Genomic DNA, 20,891 nt, shown 5'->3' with positions numbered 1-20,891 from the left:
CGGGGCCCAGATAGAGGCGATAGTAAGTGGTATGAGGAACCTCTGAGTAGAAATCAGTGCGCATACTGTAGGGAAGAAGGGCATTGGAGAAATGAGTGTCCGCGAAGAGAACAGTATGAGAGAGAGAGACCTAGGACAGGTTATGGAAACTTTAGAGGCAGAGCGAGAGGCAGAGGAGGCCCCGGAGGGAGCAATGGTAATAGAGGGAGTAATGGGAACAGAGGAAGTGTAAGGGAAGATAGGTACTATCCAGCAGCGCAAAGGTCCCGCGATAGAGAAGGTAGGGACTTTGTAGGATTGGCTGACACGGTCATGGAGGACTATTGATACCGACCGGGCTCCATCCCCCTTGGTCGAGCGGAGCCTATGGTCGATGTATCAATAGGGGGAAAAAGGAGTGCGTTCATGATCGACACTGGTGCTGAACATTCGGTGGTGACTGACCTAGTTGCTCCTCCATCTGGAAGAACTATTACTGTAATAGGAGCAACTGGAAGAAGTGCTGCAAAACCGGTTCTTAAAAGTCGACTCTGTACATTGGGAGGCCACGTAGTAAAACATAAATTCCTTTATATGCCTGAATGTCCAGTCCAATTGCTGGGACGTGATATGCTATCTAAGTTACAAGCGCAGATTACGTTCCTACCAAATGGAACAACATCCTTAAAGTTTAATGGACCTTCAGGTATTATGACATTATCCGTACCAAAGGAAGAAGAGTGGCGACTTTATACAGCGTTGACTAGCCAAAACCCTAGGAGTGATGAGTCCTTATTCAACATACCAGGAGTTTGGGCAGAGAACAACCCACCAGGACTGGCCCGCAATATTCCACCTATTAAAATCGAACTAAAACTTGGGGTTTATCCAGTGAGCCTAAGACAATATCACATCCCGCAGAAGGCTAAGAAGAACATCCAATCTTATCTGGATAAGTTCATACGGTATGGTATCCTAAAATTCTGTACTTCCCCCTGGAACACCCCATTGCTGCCTGTTCAAAAGCCCGGTACAGATGAGTATCGACCTGTGCAGGACTTGAGAGCAGTCAATGATGCGGTTGTTAGTATACATCCAGTTGTGCCCAATCCATATAACCTGCTTGCTTTAATTCCGGGCGGGGCTACTTATTTTACAGTCTTAGACCTCAAAGATGCCTTCTTTTGCCTCCGAATTGCCGCAGAAAGTCAATGTATCTTCGCTTTCCAATGGGAAAACGCTGTAACGGGCTCAAAACGCCAAATGACCTGGGCAAGACTGCCCCAAGGGTTTAAAAATTCACCTACCCTATTTGGTTCAGCTCTAAGTCAAGATCTACTGGATTTCGAGTCCATCCCAGGAGAGTGTGTACTGTTACAATATGTAGATGACTTGTTGATAGCAGCAGTTACAAAGGAAATATGTCAGCAAGCAACGCACGATCTACTACACATTCTCTGGAAGGCAGGATACAAGGTGTCTAGAAAGAAGGCTCAGTTGTGTTTGCCAACTGTCAAATATCTGGGATTCCATATCTCTGAAGGTCAAAGAATTATGGGGCCAGAGAGAAAAGAAGCTGTGTGCCAAATACCGATACCCAAGAATAGAAGACAAGTGCGAGAATTCTTGGGGGCAGCAGGCTTCTGTAGGATATGGATTCCCAGCTACGCGATACTGGCAAAACCTCTGTATGCAGCTATAAAAGGTACAGAGCACGACCCCTTCTTATGGACTCAAGAACAGCAAACGGCATTTGAAGATGTGAAGAAGGCTTTGATGAGTGCCCCAGCATTAGGTCTACCTGATCACACACGACCATTCTACCTGTATGTACATGAGCAAAGAAGAATGGCTGTGGGAGTATTGACACAGTACTTGGGATCATGGCAAAGACCTGTTGCCTACATGTCTAAGCAACTGGATGCAGTGGCCAGCGGACTTCCACCTTGTCTAAGAGCAGTAGCTGCAGCCGCCCTGCTAGTAGCTGAAGCCGATAAACTCACTCTGGGTCAAGAACTTTATGTACGAGTCCCACATGCAGTACAGACGTTGTTGGATTACAAAGGAAATCATTGGTTTAGTAACAGCCGTATGACCAAGTATCAAGCAATGTTGTGTGAAAACCCAAGAGTGCATTTAGAGACTGTAAACACCTTAAATCCAGCTACCCTTTTGCCACAACCTACTGAAAGTCAACATGATTGTTTGGAAGTAATGGATGAAGTATTTTCAAGTAGACCAGATCTTCGTGATTTTCCCATCCAGAACCCCGATGTTCAATATTACACCGACGGCAGTAGTTATGTGAAAGAAGGGATCCGCTATGCAGGATATGCAGTAACAACAATAGACAAGGTGATAGAAGCTCGGCCACTGGCAAAAGGAACATCAGCACAAAAGGCAGAATTGATAGCACCGACACGAGCATTACAATTGGCTGAAGGTTTAAGAGTGAACATCTACACGGACTCCAAGTATGCGTTTTTAACCACTCATGCCCACGGAGCTTTGTATAAAGAAAGAGGACTATTGAATTCAGAAGGTAAAGAAATCAAGTATGCAGCCGAAATCCTACAACTATTGGAAGCAGTGTGGGAGCCGAGAGAAGTCGGTATTATACATTGTCGAGCGCATCTGAGAGGAGATGGTGATGTAACCAAAGGAAATCGGATGGCAGACAGTACAGCTAAGCGTGCCGCTGAATCGGGAAGACAGGAGTATGTGGGGCATATAGCTGCTCTTATACCAACTCCACTGTCTCAATGGATTCCAGTTCATACAGCTCAAGAAGAGGAGTGGTTAAAGACTGAACCTGGAAAGTATTTGGAGAACAAATGGTATCAGTTAGAAGATGGAAGAATAGTCATTCCAGCATCACTAGCGGTAGAAATTGTCCAAAACTATCACAACGGGACACATTCTGGGAGAGACAGCACAGAAGAATCTCTCAGAAAACATTTCTACATACCAAGATTGTCCAACTTGACTCAGGCCATTGTACGAAGATGTGTAACGTGTGCTAAGAATAATGCAAGGCAAGGACCAGTAAAGCCACCAGGAGTCCAGTTTATGGGGGGACTCCCCATGTCCGATTTACAAATTGACTATACAGTGATGCCTAAATCGGGTGGACATCGCTACCTGCTGGTAGTTGTGTGTACCTATTCAGGCTGGGTAGAAGCATGTCCTACTCGTACAGAGAAAGCAGAAGTTGTGAGATTCCTGCTACGAGAAATAATACCCCGATATGGACTACCCTGCTCTATAGGATCGGACAATGGTCCAGCTTTTGTTCATCAGTGCCTACAACAACTGACTCATATGCTTGGTATAAAGTGGAGGCTTCATACGGCATATAGACCCCAGAGTTCTGGTAAGGTAGAGAGAGTGAATAGAACTATTAAGAATCAGTTGGCGAAAATGTGTCAGGAAACCCAACTTAAGTGGAACGTTCTCTTACCCATAGCTCTATTGCGAATCCACAGTACACCTACCAGAAGGATGGGCCTCTCTCCTTTTGAAATCATGTATGGGCGACCACCTCCCGTACTTGGTAACTTAAGGGGGGATTTGAGTCAGTTGGGAGAAGGAATTACCCGGCAGCAGGTTGTAGAGTTGGGTAAGACTATGGAGGAGGTACAGAAATGGGTACAAGATAGATTACCTGTGAATATTTATCCCCCAGTTCATAGTTACCACCCAGGAGACCAAGTGTGGATTAAAGAGTGGAATAATGTACCGTTAGGGCCCAAGTGGAGAGGTCCTTATGTTGTTCTTTTGTCTACCCCTACAGCGATAAAAGTAGCCGAAGTGACGCCGTGGATACATCACTCCAGGGTTAAACCAGCAGCAGTCGATTCTTGGCAAGTTACAGCAGATCCAGAGAATCCCTGCAAGATCCGGTTAAAGCGCACGACTCAGTCGGAGTGACGAGGAACTTTGTGGATTACAAATTTTATTGTTTCAGAGATTTGGTAAGTGAGTGAGAAGGCCATAATAAAGCCTGTCCGCTCCCCGACGTATAGTATATAAGCCAGGAAAAGTCTCGAAGGGACCCCTGTGAAGACGAGCAGAACTCCATTCCCTGCAGCCCTTACATCCTGGAAGCTGTGGTGCCTTCGTACGGACGAAGACTGAGGATGACGACGAAAGATGTGTTCTTAATAATGTTTTTATATGTGTATTTTTATATTCAGGAAGGTAGAGGTACCGACACTCCTAGCTGTGAGGTATGCATTAAGACTACAAGAACAGGTAACCATATTTCCCAGACCCTAATTTGGCATTCACAATACGAGTGTAAAGGAGATGTATCAAGATGTAGATACCTAAATATAGAATATAGTGTGTGCCATTTAGGAGTAGGAGAACCTAAGTGCTTCAGTCCAGAGTATCAACCTCGTACAATTTGGTTGACTCTCAGGAATGGAGATCCTCAGGGGACCCTAATTAATAAGACGGTGCTAGAATCCGTACATTCTTCGGGTGTTCTGCTATTTGATGCGTGTAAGGCGATATCAAGTGGTAGAAAGCCGTGGAATGTATGTGGGGATCTTAGATGGGAGAGGACGTATGGGTCTAACGATAAATATATTTGTCCCAGTAGTAAAAATAAATATGTGAGTCCTAGATGCCCAAATAAAGATTATAACTTTTGCCCATATTGGTCTTGTGTGGGGTGGGCAACTTGGGGACAGACAGTAGACAAGGACATGATTGTGACTAAGTTGCCTACTAGTCCATATTGTAAGTCTATGGAATGCAATCCAGTCCATATACTTATAAATAACCGCGACAAGTTCTTAGATAAATATGGTAATTTATTTGGGTTTCAAATATATGGGACGGGTTTAGATCCTGGGACAGTATTTTTTATAGGGATAGAGACTGATACGGTATCCTCCCAGACTCATCAAGTATACCATTCCTTTTATGAAGAGATGAGCATAGATAATAAGACCCCCCATAATGCTAAAAACCTGTTTATTGATTTAGAAGTATTGCCGGTAGTCTTAATGTTACCAACTGCTATGTGTGTGGAGGTACTAACATGGGAGACCAATGGCCTTGGGAAGCAAAGGAGGTAATGTCCGGTTCTGAGGCAGTTGACCAATTAATATCTACACAAGCCGATTATCATATGAGTGTTAGAGGTAAATCTGAGTGGAGATTAAAGACCTCCATCATAGGTTATGTTTGCATAGCGAGGAAAGGAATGATGTATAATACTTCTGTAGGAGAATTAACTTGTCTAGGGCAAAAAGCTTATGATGATGATACGAAGAATACAACTTGGTGGTCGGCTTCAAATGTCTCAGAACCATCTAACCCGTTTGCTAGATACGCCAATTTAAAGGATGTGTGGTTTGATCTATCCATCACATCTACCTGGAGAGCCCCAACAAATTTGTACTGGATCTGTGGTAAGAAAGCCTATTCGGAGTTGCCACAGGACTGGGAAGGGGCATGTGTGTTGGGTATGCTCAAACCATCCTTCTTCTTGTTACCTATTGAAACAGGTGAGACTTTAGGTGTTAAAGTGTATGATGTGAATCATAGGAAGAAAAGGGGACCCATAGAGATAGGCGCCTGGGAAGATAATGAATGGCCTCCCCAGCGTATTATAGATTACTATGGGCCAGCCACGTGGGCAGAGGACGGTACCTTTGGTTATAGAACCCCAATTTATATGCTCAACCGTATTATAAGATTACAGGCGGTGGTTGAGATCATTACTAACGAGACATCACAAGCGCTCAATCTTCTAGCGAAGCATAATACCAGGATGAGGACAGCAGTATACCAAAATAGATTAGCCTTGGATTACCTTTTGGCAGTAGAGGGAGGTGTATGTGGGAAGTTTAACCTGAGCAATTGCTGTCTTCAAATAGATGACAAAGGGCAAGCAATAGCTGAGCTTACTAGCCATATGGTTAAACTAGCGCATGTGCCTACTCAGGTATGGAAAGGGTATAATCCAAGTAGTTGGTTTGGTAGCTGGTATGAGTGGTTTGGAGGGCTTAAGGCAGTGGTAGGTGGAGTCCTACTGATTTTAATGTTGTGTCTACTCCTGCCGTGTCTTATACCCTTAGTAGTTAGGTCTGTGCAAAGCCTGATAGAAAATATAGCAGAGAGGAAGGCTGCTGCACAGATAATGGCAATTTATAAATATAAGGCTCTAGATCAGGGAGAACCAATGCAGGAAGATGAGTGTTGAAGATTCACATCATAAGATAAGTCTGGTCTGGTTCAAGGTAACTTGCGGTGTATGCAAACCAAGGTTAAGTGATGCCTCAAGTAATTGTGAAATATCAAGAGGCATCAAAGGGGGGAATGTGGTGGAATCTCGGTAAAAATAAATTTAGTAGGCCGAGATTACCACGTGGCATGTGTACGTGCATATGCTGACGTATCGATCAGTTGGTTGCACGAGGCAAGATACGATCAGTAGTGTACTGAGCATGTGCAAGAATACAGGATGTAGTATTCCCCTCCTCCATTGTGCTGGACAAGCCATGCGGTCAAGCAGGAAGTTAATTCTTATTTGTATTGATTGGTCAAGAGAATGTGCGGGTGGAGCTTAATATGGGAGGAGTTATGTGCCTATATAAGGAGCCTGCACTATTGTCCTGGGCTCAGAACTTGCTGTATTTTGGTGACATTAGTCCCTCTGAGTCCCGATCGGTGATCCAATAAAGAATCTCTTCCTTCCTGAAGAAACCTGTGTCCATCTCTCTGTGCTTGGCTTCCGTCAGTTTCTCCGGTATCAAGTTAACATGTGGAATTTAAAGACATTCAGTGTAGAATAACACCCACATATTACAGAGCTGTGCCAGGCTCTGTATGTTGCGCCCAAAGACGCCTAAAAGGCAGAGATGAAGGTCTGACATAGGTGGTCCAATGTCACAGATGATCCAGAGGACTTATGAGAGTTATAGTGACCCTGTGAAAGGATTATGGTTCACTGGATAATCTGTGATATTGGACCACCTATTCCAGACCTTCATCTCTGCCTTTTAGGCATCTTTGGGCGCAACATACAGAGCCTGGCATGGCTCTGTAATATGTAAGTGTTATACTACACTGAATGTCTTTGAATCTGATTATACAGTTTACACTGTATAATGTGCTGTTTGTAGATTCTATATATGAAAACCTATTGTACGTGTTTGGGCATTATACACGGACTGCTCACCTTTGAAACAAAACAGAACTCTATATGTGATTCTATAGCCTCCCAGAGATGTTGCATGAAAATATTTTTGTGCTCCCGAGGGTTGGGCATGGAGCATTACAACTCATGTAGTCTGGCGCCCTATTAGTTATCTCAGCACATTGAAATGATGATTGGTCTCTGTACCTGCTCGATTTACCAGCAATCATACAAGAATCGCAGGTCAGAACATCACGACACAGAAAATGATCACAGTATTTATGGTGATGGCAGACTCTGGGAAAGGGATTACCACGAAGGTGAAGATTTACCTGTCATTGCATGTGGGATGACTGTAATTAGAAGACGCTGGTTCCTCATTTTGATGCCAACGTCGGGGTCCTGCATGGCCACGATCAGACGTTCCATCTGTATGTAATGGACGGAGATACAGTAATTACAGCTAGTGAGGCGCTATTAGTGGGTTAGCAAGTCACAGTACAAGTTTTATACTATTATTTTATGCATTAATTAGTTCACACTGCCAGCATGCTGAGATAATTACAGAAAGTGTTCCTGTCATATACTTTCCCTCTGGTCTGTGAGCTATGGCTGGGAGAAAGATGCTGTAAAGCTGTCTGATCTCTGGAGCTTGCAATCCATGCCCTGAATCCAGTACTAAATCCTGCAATCCATGCCCTGAATCCAGCACTAAATCCTGCAATCCATGCCCTGAATCCAGCACTAAATCCTGCAATCCATACCTTGAATCCAGCACTAAATCCTGCAATCCATACCCTGAATCCAGCACTAAATCCTGCAATCCATACCCTGAATCCAGCACTAAATCCTGCAATCCATGCCATGAATCCAGCACTAAATCCTGCAATCCATGTCCTGAATCCAGCACTAAATCCTGCAATCCATACCCTGAATCCAGCACTAAATCCTGCAATCCATGTCCTGAATCCAGCACTAAATCCTGCAATCCGTACCCTGAATCCAGCACTAAATCCTGCAATCCATGCCCTGAATCCAGCACTAAATCCTGCAATCCATGCCCTGAATCCAGCGCTAAATCCTGCAATCCATACCCTGAATCCAGCACTAAATCCTGCAATCCATACCCTGAATCCAGCACTAAATCCTGCAATCCATACCCTGAATCCAGCACTAAATCCTGCAATCCATGTCCTGAATCCAGCACTAAATCCTGCAATCCATGCCCTGAATCCAGCACTAAATCCTGCAATCCATACCCTGAATCCAGCACTAAATCCTGCAATCCATACCCTGAATCCAGTACTAAATCCTGCAATCCATACCCTGAATCCAGCACTAAATCCTGCAATCCATACCCTGAATCCAGCACTAAATCCTGCAATCCGTACCCTGAATCCAGCACTAAATCCTGCAATCCATGCCCTGAATCCAGCACTAAATCCTGCAATCCGTACCCTGAATCCAGCACTAAATACTGCAATCCATACCCTGAATCCAGTACTAAATCCTGCAATCCATACCCTGAATCCAGTACTAAATCCTGCAATCCATACCCTGAATCCAGCACTAAATCCTGCAATCCGTACCCTGAATCCAGCACTAAATCCTGCAATCCATGCCCTGAATCCAGCACTAAATCCTGCAATCCGTACCCTGAATCCAGCACTAAATCCTGCAATCCATACCCTGAATCCAGTGCTAAATCCTGCAATCCATGTCCTGAATCCAGCACTAAATCCTGCAATCCGTACCCTGAATCCAGCACTAAATCCTGCAATCCATACCCTGAATCCAGCACTAAATCCTGCAATCCGTACCCTGAATCCAGCACTAAATCCTGCAATCCGTACCCTGAATCCAGCACTAAATCCTGCAATCCATACCCTGAATCCAGCACTAAATCCTGCAATCTGTACCCTGAATCCAGCACTAAATCCTGCAATCCGTACCCTGAATCCAGCACTAAATCCTGCAATCCATACCCTGACTCCAGCACTAAATCCTGCAATCCGTACCCTGAATCCAGCACTAAATACTGCAATCCATACCCTGAATTCAGTACTAAATACTGCAATCCGTACCCTGAATCCAGCACTAAATACTGCAATCTGTACCCTGAATCTAGTACTAAATACTGCAATCCATACCCTGAATCCAGCACTAAATCCTGCAATCCGTACCCTGAATCCAGTACTAAATCCTGCAATCCATACCCTGAATCCAGTACTAAATACTGCAATCCATACCCTGAATCCAGTACTAAATCCTGCAATCCGTACCCTGAATCCAGTACTAAATCCTGCAATCCATACCCTGAATCCAGCACTAAATCCTGCAATCCATACCCTGAATCCAGCACTAAATCCTGCAATCCATGTCCTGAATCCAGCACTAAATCCTGCAATCTGTACCCTGAATCCAGTACTAAATCCTGCAATCCATACCCTGAATCCAGCACTAAATCCTGCAATCCATACCCTGAATCCAGCACTAAATCCTGCAATCCATGTCCTGAATCCAGCACTAAATCCTGCAATCCGTACCCTGAATCCAGCACTAAATCCTGCAATCCATACCCTGAATCCAGCACTAAATCCTGCAATCCATGTCCTGAATCCAGCACTAAATCCTGCAATCCATGCCCTGAATCCAGCACTAAATCCTGCAATCCATACCCTGAATCCAGCACTAAATCCTGCAATCCATACCCTGAATCCAGTACTAAATCCTGCAATCCATACCCTGAATCCAGCACTAAATCCTGCAATCCATACCCTGAATCCAGCACTAAATCCTGCAATCCGTACCCTGAATCCAGCACTAAATCCTGCAATCCATGCCCTGAATCCAGCACTAAATCCTGCAATCCGTACCCTGAATCCAGCACTAAATACTGCAATCCATACCCTGAATCCAGTACTAAATCCTGCAATCCATACCCTGAATCCAGTACTAAATCCTGCAATCCATACCCTGAATCCAGCACTAAATCCTGCAATCCGTACCCTGAATCCAGCACTAAATCCTGCAATCCATGCCCTGAATCCAGCACTAAATCCTGCAATCCGTACCCTGAATCCAGCACTAAATCCTGCAATCCATACCCTGAATCCAGCACTAAATCCTGCAATCCATACCCTGAATCCAGCACTAAATCCTGCAATCCGTACCCTGAATCCAGTACTAAATCCTGCAATCCGTACCCTGAATCCAGTACTAAATCCTGCAATCCATACCCTGAATCCAGTACTAAATCCTACAATCCGTACCCTGAATCCAGTACTAAATCCTGCATTGTAAAGAAATATCCCCTTAGTCGGGGGCGGAGCCTAACTGCCTAGCAGACCAGACGTGCCCGAATAGGGCTCCCGCGTATGGGGACATAATCCGGGGTGATCCAGTCCCAAAAAGCGACATTTGCCTATCGCAACCTATACCGCGACCCGGGAGAGGCTGCTGCACCAGACGGTGCCTTTCCCGACCACATCGCTGCTGGAACGAGGTTTGCGGCCTACACAAGGAAGAGACCTGGGGAGACAGCCGCTCTCCAGACTCATTAACCACGGCGGGACACCTCGGGAAACACTCCCCCCCCCCCTGGACCGACGGGGGTTATCTCGGTCCACGCCAGCACACCTCACCTACCGCACAGCCGGCAGACGGCTACGCCTGTGGTCATCTGCCGTCCAGAGAGCCCTCGCAACATGGCGAACACACTCACTATCAGAAACACGCGACAGTCCAGGCCAGACGAGAGCGCTGTGCTGGATGGCATGCTACAACGCATCGACGAACTCTTCACCCGATTCTGGGAGAAGCTGGAGGAGCGTATGATGACAGCTAATGGGGAGCGGAGGAGCACACGGCTGCAAGCGGGTGAGAGGGAGAGGGGGACCCCACAGGGCATTAACTCCCGCCGAACCCCCAACCCACGTATACATAACACACCAACGAAGGAGACCAAGCAAGTATACCTCTCAAACCCCCCCAAAGGGGACAGGTATTAGCATGAAACGCACGACCACCCAGAACCCCCTGTACAATAAAGCGGCAACTGGCAATGGCCGTCCCAAAAGCCTTCCCAGGCCAAAGACTACTTGGAGGAACCCTCCCAGGCACCGACCACATCGCCGGAGAGTAGGCCACCGCAGGCGGCGGCAAAACATCCACACTCTACACGGCGCCCAACTGAGGATCAACCCGGCCTCACAGAGATACCAAGTTGGTGGATTGATGGTGCAGGCCTTCACAAAGACCTGGGGCCAGCAGGCGGCTGCCACATACCCGCATCCTACTGCCCCTGGGGGCGCTCTCCTAACCGTGGCCGTACCCAGTAGAGGTAATGTCTGATCTTTATCTCTCTGCCCAACAGACCGGACAAGAAACCTTCGGCGATGGGCACTAAACTCCCCACCTTGAAGGGGCACACCTGATAACCAATGAATTCCAATTAAACGACAAATCTCACCTGTTACCTGATGGCTGTTACTCCTAGGCGTTCCATATCCAATACTTTACACACCAGAGACATACCCAGCCTACAAGGACTTCCTAACCGGGACATGAAACCTAACATTAAGACACGCACACATTTACCACACGCGGTTGCTGAACACGAAGCGGACAAGGTGCGGACTTAGCTCACGTGGCCATTTACAAGTCCCTAATGTTCTGGACTTTCCCACCGCTGGGCAACCCATCTCGACTGCCTAAGATGTGATGTTTCTGCACGTCTAGACCGGGACTCAAAAATCTCTTTACTTGTTTCGATTGTGCCTGACTTTTCTCATACTAAAAATGCATATAATACCGCACAATGATGCTTAAACGCATGTCACTCTAACTCTAATTCCCACCCTGTTAGGCCTTGAGACACAGCGGAAGGTTTAAATGTGCCATTAACTGCATACTTGTATATATGTTTTCCAAATTGCATGCTCGAAGCCTGTGCTACAGCGCAGGGTTGGAACACGGGGGATGTGATGCCTAGGGGTCCCGTAGCCTCTTTACAAATAGGCATAAGCATAGCAGCTACCCGGTAGGGTAATTCACACTGTTATCTCCGAGCATAGGCTGACCTACGCCGGAGATTAGATTTAAGTAACAAACAGACCTAGGGAGCTCGGTGTTGAGATGTGCCCACTTCCTGTTAAACGTTACCGTACCCAAATGTTTATCAATCAGTCTCTCATTTAGCCTGTGTGTAGCCTCGCTGGGAACTCTGACTGTAAATATGACTGACAATTTGCAACCATTTATGCTTGGACTTACTCCGAGCGAATTCCTAGCCTAATTACGAGGAACCATAATGTACGATGTGCATGTTGCTAATATGCAGGTGAGGCCCACTTCACTTCACTTAACTCACCCTTACGGGTTTCCTTTACCACTTGTAAGCGGAACATCGTTCAGCTTGGATATACTTTAAGTTTACTAAACAACCTGTTCCATAATCTGATAATTATAATGAAAAAATGTGCAATGTTTCTTAATGCCATACCAATGTTATGTTATGTTTATATACCTGCTTACACCAGCTGTTGTGGCAGTGCAGGCATCTTTGTTCTCTCTAAGCACAAATAAAATAAAGATTGACAAAAAAAAAAGAAATATCCCCTTAGTCCTTCTGCAGACAATCAGGTAACAGGGATGTAAAAGAGAATTTGACCTGACATTTATCCAAGCCTTAATCCACCAATGTCAGTTTATTAGAGTGTGAGGTCTTCATAGCAGAGATAACTTATTATCATTTATGTATTGATGTTGGAATGCTGGTAAAACAGGTAATTGCAGAGAACTAAAATGGGAACTGCGAATTCTAGGCCCGTACAGCAGAGTCCGATATCCAGTTTTAAAAATTCTTGTGGAACTGCGGTGAGGGAGTGTACCATAACCACTTTATAATGGGTTAAATAGCTGCTTTCTAAAGATTTCTATCCTTCTCCAACGTTCTCTCTGCACCTGGCCTCTCCATTTAAGGCATTGAAAGGATGTTTGTTCTAATTACGGTAGCGATGAACATATTTTATGAACATATTTTATGCCAATACTTGATGTGCAGACAGCTGTACACATGTGTCACAACGTTTAGATATGACGAGAAGGCAGAGGATAGTTTCCCGGAACGCTCAATGTCTCCTTTGTTTAGATGATTGGGTACTCGTCGTATTTTAGTGCTGTTAAGATGAGACAGATGGAAGGATTTACAGATATTTCTCTGGTGTAAAATTTCACTCAATACTGAAGTTTGTGATCAAATGAAAATCTACGCCAGTAATGGCTAACTCTGGTACTGCAGGGATTTGTGGGTACTTCCCTTGATGCTTAGCCAGCCACTAAAATACCATATATAAAATACTAATAATTATAATAATATTAATAATGATATTCCATTATTTAACCAGAAAGGGAACATTTAGCTTGTTATTTTATTCCTCACTGTTATTACATTTTATCAATGGATGGTTGAAACAACTTGGCTGCAAATTAATCTTGTGACTGTAAGAAAGATTCCACAGTAGTATTCTTAAAGTTGCTGTGTCACTTTTGGGTGACTTTGCAATGCCTTCTGAAGGTGACATTCCCACACGTGTAAAGAGGCCTGAAGTGGGAGCTGAATGGATAAATACTTACCTAAAGCTCTCCCTCGGAGATCCCGCCATAATTAATCCACAATCCTTCTTCATGTACCAGGCACTGCATCAATGTCGTACTCTCACGCATGTGCAGGAGTACAGTACAGGGGTTTGTGAGACCGTGGGAGCCTTGACAGATTAATTCTCGCAATGGGCTGGATCATGCTTGTTTCCCATTCCCGCTACTGGTAACGGTTGTTGAAATTGACAAAGTTTCACAGCGAAAGCTCTGCCTTTTATCACGTTTTCTCAATTTCGCACTTGACCATAGGACAAAGCAGCCCATTCTTTGTCATATGATAGTTATAAATGACCTTGAAATAAACATTGAAAGCCATTTGTCAGTGTTTGCAGATGACACAAAACTAAAGTAATACAATGTGAGCAAGATATTGCTGCAGAGGGATTTAGATAGACTGGGGGACTGGGCACTAAAATGGCAGATGAAATTTAATGTAGAAAAATGCAGAGTTCTGCACTTCAGGTTAAAGAATGCACAAGTAACTTAGACGCTAAACAGTAGTGAATTATGGATAACAACACACGAGAATGATTTGGGAATTGTTATAGACAACAAACAGCGCCTCAGAAGGGATATGATAACATTATACAAATATAATCGGCACAAGTAGAGGGGAGAGTCAGCGCTAGATAACAAGATAGGGGGGCAGCAACCCAAAAGGGAATCCCTCAAGATCCTTAAAAAAACAAGATGTAATAATAAGAAGTTGGTAAGGGCTGCGCCAAAGTCTCGTAACAATGGATATACAATAGGAAACAGACCAAATGGTCTAGATGGTAATACAACAGTAAGTAAGGCTGTGCCAATAAATGGAATGGTGGGATACAACAGTAAGTAAGGCTGTGCCAATAAATGGAATGGTGGGATACAACAGTAAGTAAGGCTGTGTAAATAAATGGAATGGTGGGATACAACAGTAAGTAAGGCTGTGCCAATAAATGGAATGGTGGGATACAACAGTAAGTAAGGCTGTGCCAATAAATGGAATGGTGCCAATACAAACCATTGTCTGGAAATTTATTAATACATAGGACTATATATAGGACAAGAGGTCACACATTTAGACTGGAACAAAGGAGATTTCATCTAAAGCAAAGAAAAGGGATTTTTTTTACAGTAAGAGTACTAAGGATATGGAATTCTCTGCCTGAAGAGGTGGTTTGATTAGAGTCTATACCAGGGCCGGACTGGGAAAAAAATGCGGCCCAGGCATTTTTAAATTACAGCGGGCCACTAAAAAGGGGGCGGGCCAGATAGGGTGTGTTTTGTCATCGCCAATGACAAGCACGCCCCATCACAAAGGGAGCATGTTGGTTCAATGCTCTTCCAGGGTAGACCATGCGCAGAGCTCTGCTGAAGAGCTCTGGCATGAGAAAAAGACCCTGTATTTGTTCTGCACAGCGCAAGCAAATTCAATAACATGCTTGCACTGTGTTTGCTTGAAATTTGTCTCTGGTGTCTTCATAGTTGGGATACCAGGAGACAAAAATGCTAGGAAAGCATATTGTGCAGTGTGTGTGAGGGTGCTATGTGTGTGTAAGGGGTGTAGTGTGTGTGCAAGAGGGGTGCAGTCTGTGTGTGTGAGGGGTGTAGTGTGTGTGTGTGAGTGATGGGTGCTCTGTTTGCGTGAGGGTGCTATGTGGATAAGGGTACTGTGTGTGTGTGCTGTGTGTGAGTGGGTGCTGTGTTTGCGTGAGGGTGCTCTGTGTGTGTGAGGAAGCTGTGTGTGTCAGGGGTGCAGTGTGTGTGTGTGAGGGTGCTGTGAGTGTCAGGGGTGCAGTGTGTGTGAGTGAGGGTGCTGTGAGTGTCAGGGGTGCAGTGTGTGTGTGTGTGTATGTGTGTGTGTATGTGTGTGCTAGTGAGGGTGCTGTGAGTGTCAGGGGTGCAGTGTGTGTGTGTTGTGAGTGTCAGGGGTGCAGTGTGTGTGTGCTGTGCATGTCAGGGGTGCAGTGTGTGTGTGTGTGTGTGAGGGTGCTGTAAGTGTTAGGGGTGCAGTGTGTGTGTGCTGTGAGTGTCAGGGAGGCAGTGTGCATGTGTGTATGTGTGAGGGTGATGTAAGTGTTAGGGGTGCAGTGTGTGTGTGCTGTGAGTGTCAGGGGTGCAGTGTGTGTGTGTGTGAGGGTGCTGTGAGTGTTAGGGGTGCAGTGTGTGTGAGTGTGAGTGAGGGTTCTGTGAGTGTCAGGGGTGCAGTGTGTGTGAGTGAGGGTGCTGAGAGTGTTAGGGGTGCAGTGTGTGTGAGTGTGAGTGAGGGTGCTGTGAGTGTTAGGGGTGCAGTGTGTGTGTGTGTGTATGTGTGTGCTGTGAGTGTCAGGGGTGCAGTGTGTGTGTGTGTGTGTGTGTGTGCTGTGAGTGTCAGGGGTGCAGTGTGTGTAACTGTGTGAGTGAGGGTGCTGTGAGTGTTAGGGGTGCAGTGTGTGTGTGTGTGTGTGTGCTGTGAGTGTCAGGGGTGCAGTGTGTGTGCTGTGAGTGTCAGGGGTGCAGTGTGTGTGAGTGTGTGAGTGAGGGTGCTGTGAGTGTTAGGGGTGTCTGTGAGGCTGATGTGATGTGGGTGATTATTTCCCCCCTCCCTACTTACCTTATGCCTGGGAGGGGGATCCTGCTGCTGGCATCCATCCCTGGTGGTCCTAGTGGTGAGTGAACTCTAGCCTGTGAGGCTAGAGTTCACTCTCGCGAGACCCGGAGAGTTGCCATGGCAACGCTCCGAATCTCGCGAGAGGAACCCGGCGGAGATGCAAGTTAGAGCTCCGCCGGGTTCCTCTCCTGGCTCCCTCATTCTCTCCCCGCCGGCGGCCGGAATTTTGATCTTTGATCTCCCCACCAGGCCCGCCATGGACTACTGCAGGGCCGGCGCTCGGATAGTGCCCGATGGCCAATTGGAAGCGCTTCAGACTGGGTTTTTGCCTTCTTTTGGATCAACAGCAAAAACAAATGTGAGGAAGGCTGAACTTGATGAACACGTGTCTCTTTTTAGCTATGTAACTATGATGTTTTTTGAATGCATTGGAATTTCAATATGTGTATTTCATGAGTCTGAGAACCTCCAAGATACCTTTCAAGAAAATCAATAGGATTTGTTCATTAAATGCCGACTTGCAGTAAATTGAAAACTTAATTGCAAAATAAAGACTGTAATTTAGAGCTCGTCAGTCGACAATAACGTGGCTGACTACTGCCTATGAAGAAACACAAATTGGAAGCCAGATGACTAGGATCGTGTATTCACAAAGCCCTGTGGGTAAACACATGCATGCACAAAGTATTTGAATTGTTGCTGAAGGCTGGCATGTGCAGAGAGCAGTCATTCTCAATGTGAATAAGAACATTCCTCGACACAGTTACCCACAGCCAAACTAGGGCAGACCTGCCTAATCTGGGGTGTTTGGGAGACCTGTGGATTATGGGAGGACACCGACAGGGTTATTCACAAAAGAGATAATTCAAGCTGAATGTCAAATTTAAGCTAAATTTAAAGTTTTAAATTCGCTCTGAATTGTCACGTTAGTAAATAACCTGCAGGTCCTGTTTGTTTGTTTGTTTTTATTGACTGGCTATGACATCATATGAGCCTTGCTGTCCTACTGGTAGGAAACTGTAAAACGGTAGTGAATTGTTTTGAATAAAAACACGATTATTTTACGTGTCCTTGAAACAGACAAATTTAGCTGACTCCATCTGTCATTCTTCTCGTTACAATTCGACCATAATTACCCTCCCCAAATTGTAGAATGTAAAGAGAGGGAGAGAGAAAGAAAAGAAACTAAATAAAGAGCCACGGGCTATTATCTGCACAATATAGATATTCTGCTTTCTATCCCCCAAAATATATAAATAAATAAAACCCTAACACAATTTATAATGGAAAGCACTCATTACACATGTTCTAAGGAAGTGCCCTTGGGCGATTTTCCCAGAACCAGCAAGATAGAAAATAAATAAATTGTGGTGTCTAAGGTTCTGTGAAATGGATACAACCACTAGGTAAATCTAGCAAAACCTATTTAGAAAGTAACCGTCTGCTATACAGAAAGGGTAGTAGATATCTGAGCGGCCTTCCAGTGGGGGTGGTGACAGCTAACACGTATAGGTGTTGAAGAATTTTTGGGATAAAAACCAAATTAGTAAAATCTGTGTGACGTTTCATATCGGAACGACCATCTAATTTATGTCTGAAAGCACAATCTATGCCCGTACAGATATACGGATTAAGACCCAGGGGTGTCGAAATATGGATAATATGCTGTGAAATTGTATCTGTTGATTCCTAATACACCCATATTCTGGACGATCAATGAGTGCTCTGTTTATTGGGAATAGATTTATAAAAACCATTGTAAATTCCGGTGTTTTTTTTTTTCTGTCTGCTAAGGAGAGACAGGAAACACACAGCTGGTATGGGATCAATATGCCAATAAAAAGAACATTAAACTCTGGGAACTCTTTAAATTAACTCTTTCCTACCCAATCATTTGCACTTGATTTTTGCAGCAGACATTTAACCCATTAGGCCCAAGTGAAAAGCAGAAACACAACGCCTTACATTCTCTTTGGCACAGTAAGGCTGTAAGAAACAGACCCTCTCAATCTTCCAGATTACATTTTGTGCAAATTCCTAGTATTTTACATGGGAAATTGGTGCCCTGGTTTAACCCAAAATGAAATAAACAACAAGAAAAACTAACAGTAAATCAGATGTCATATCACAGTGGGAATCTCCCTGACAAATTAACTTTACGCTCTTATCACATACATCACAAAGTACACAGAGCAGGGAGAATATGGTAAACTTTGACCATCTAGGAGAGAGGGCTCAGTGATCAGTAAAGGACCCTTACTGGCCCACCCTGGGGGGCGTACACAGAAATGACCTGAATTGTTATTACATCTGCCTGTCTCCAGCAATGCTTAGTGGGTTGTCGTACCTGTATGTGTAAGTGTGCATGTTTTCACTAATCCCAGACACACAACAATTTACTGGTATTTCTTTCATTAGAAATTACAGGATGTACAGAACAGAAAATATTCATTAAATGCGTATAACACCATAAAATAAGAAATATATAGCTGTCAGTGTAACTGTCCTGATCTGGGCAATTAAACAATATAGTAACTGGTACAATATTTTACATGGCCTTGTAAAATACAATGCTTCTCCCTAAACCCAAAGCTTCCCCCCAGAGACTGAATGCCATACTGTGAATGAAGCCCAACATCTAGCTGTGACTGAAACCCACCATCTAAAGATACCTGATCCCCACCTTAACCCCATCCTGTAACCTAACCCATCGCTCCATCCTTTCACTTGATATGCCACCATCATCAATCTATCCAAAATAGCATCTAATCACCACCTACCCATTTCACTAACTCCCTAATTGTTGGTAATCCAATCTAGGGCAGCCCTTAAATTCTCCAACCATCAGCTTCACATTTTGTGTCTCAGTCTCCCTTTCCTCAGTTAGAGTGTTAGCTCACAGGTCACCTCAGTTAGATTAGAATGAAAAAGTGATCAAAGCCTGCAGTTACTGTCTAATTCTCCTTGTCCCTATCTGCCAGCTTATAATTGTGCACAGTTACTAATCTTTCTGTAGCAGCATGGATAACATTATTGGAATAAATGAATAAGATGCAGCCTTGTGTTACATGTTGGGATCCTTGCAGCCTTGCTCCTGCAGAGACAAAGTTGCCCATGCTACCTGCTGGAGGGACATGGACACTTACCTTGGCCAGACATGACATTTGTACTCTGAAGTTCTTCCCTTGCTGTAGGTTGGTGATTGTCATTGTGATTCCTGATGCGAAGCTGTTCTTTGCAAGCTATGTAGTTCTTCTGAGTTCCTAAGGACTGAGCTGTGATGCTCTGAGCTCTGTGGCTACACCTTTTTTCATCTGTGCTGCCACCTTGTGGACAAAAATGTGTAGTACTCACATGGAATGTCCTGTGTTATTAATTAGGCAACAAATGTATTAATGAATAGAATTATATTTATATGGTTTACAAGTTGATGACTCACATTTCATAACTGAAAATGTAGAAGAATTGAGATGGCTAAACAAATATACACCAAAGGTTTCGAAAAGGTAGAACCCCTACTGTTAAGTAAAAGTGCTACTTACCAGGATTTGTCATTTACTGTTTATGTTTTCCTTATATTTAGCAAATATGTGTTTGTGGAATATGAAAAAGAATATATTAAAAAAAAAAAACACACTGCTGTATTTACCTCTATTCTGGAACTGGGTGCCTCCATTTTAGCTCCTAGCCAATCACTGTTACAGAGCTTGCCTTTTTTTGCAATTGAATATAGCCACAAATACATGTCTCTGTTCTCCTTATTTGCATTGTGTGCCATGCTTGTGCCTAGACTGAACTGGATTGTAATGCCGATTCCAAAATCTACCCTTTGTCCACCCCTGGCCTAGATATTACAATTTCTGATTGAAAGCATTTTTGATTGCTTTAAAATAAAAATAAAAAGTTTAAAGGTGCAGAAAAGAAAGACAGAAATGCTTCATCAAAACATAGTAAAATGTAACAGAATAAGAGAAAAACATCAACTCACCAGGAACACACCGATAGAAGCACAAATCAGTGGTCACAAGCAACGTCACAAACTCATATATGTCACTATTTCGGCATCGGTACAAAATAGTTCTGGAACAAAAAATAGGAAAGTGAACCTTCACATTCTAACAAATTATGGATAGAAATGGTTTAATATTTTCACGAAAAATACAAATAAATAAAGTTCACATGATTGAGATATACGTTACATGGAAAGGGTAACTTACGCAGTCTGAGGAATACACAGGAGACGCAGTGCAGCACAGAAAGACGAGTTTTGTGACATGTTGGATCACCATTTGTGCAAGTGTTGATTGTGGACGACAAACGTGATGTTACTATTGTTAATTACATACTGCCGACATTGACTGAAATGCAATTTATTACCATATGTAAGATTATGCTGTTGATGCACACGCTTGTACATGAATGTTACTGTTGATCTCTGTGAAAATCAAAAATTTATGTTTATTAAAAAAAATATTAAAGGAACACTGTAGTCACCTAAATTACTTTAGCTAAATAAAGCAGTTTTAG

At 44.1% G+C, this 20,891-nt stretch overlaps 1 protein-coding gene across 4 annotated transcripts in view; it reads right to left on the bottom strand.

Annotated features, from left to right (window-relative positions):
* Positions 1 to 19,614, bottom strand: part of RGS11 (regulator of G protein signaling 11) — a 110,678-nt gene extending 91,064 nt beyond the window's left edge. For 3 of the 4 annotated variants that reach the window (XM_063430691.1, XM_063430694.1, XM_063430693.1), the window contains exons 1-2: positions 19,511 to 19,614; positions 7,465 to 7,561 (exon numbers count right to left, since the gene is read on the bottom strand). In XM_063430691.1, coding sequence (XP_063286761.1) covers positions 7,465 to 7,561; positions 19,511 to 19,573 — 160 coding nt within the window. In that variant the 5' untranslated portion in view covers positions 19,574 to 19,614. The remainder of the gene's footprint in view (positions 1 to 7,464; positions 7,562 to 19,510) is intronic. The other variant, XM_063430692.1, reaches the window with a different exon arrangement.
* Positions 19,615 to 20,891: the final 1,277 nt, after the last annotated feature.

Source organism: Pelobates fuscus, chromosome 8 (assembly GCF_036172605.1).
Source record: "Pelobates fuscus isolate aPelFus1 chromosome 8, aPelFus1.pri, whole genome shotgun sequence".
Lineage (NCBI taxonomy): Eukaryota > Metazoa > Chordata > Amphibia > Anura > Pelobatidae > Pelobates > Pelobates fuscus.
The sequence above is the reverse complement of the archived record's forward strand: the minus strand, read 5'-3'. Positions and strand labels throughout refer to the sequence as shown.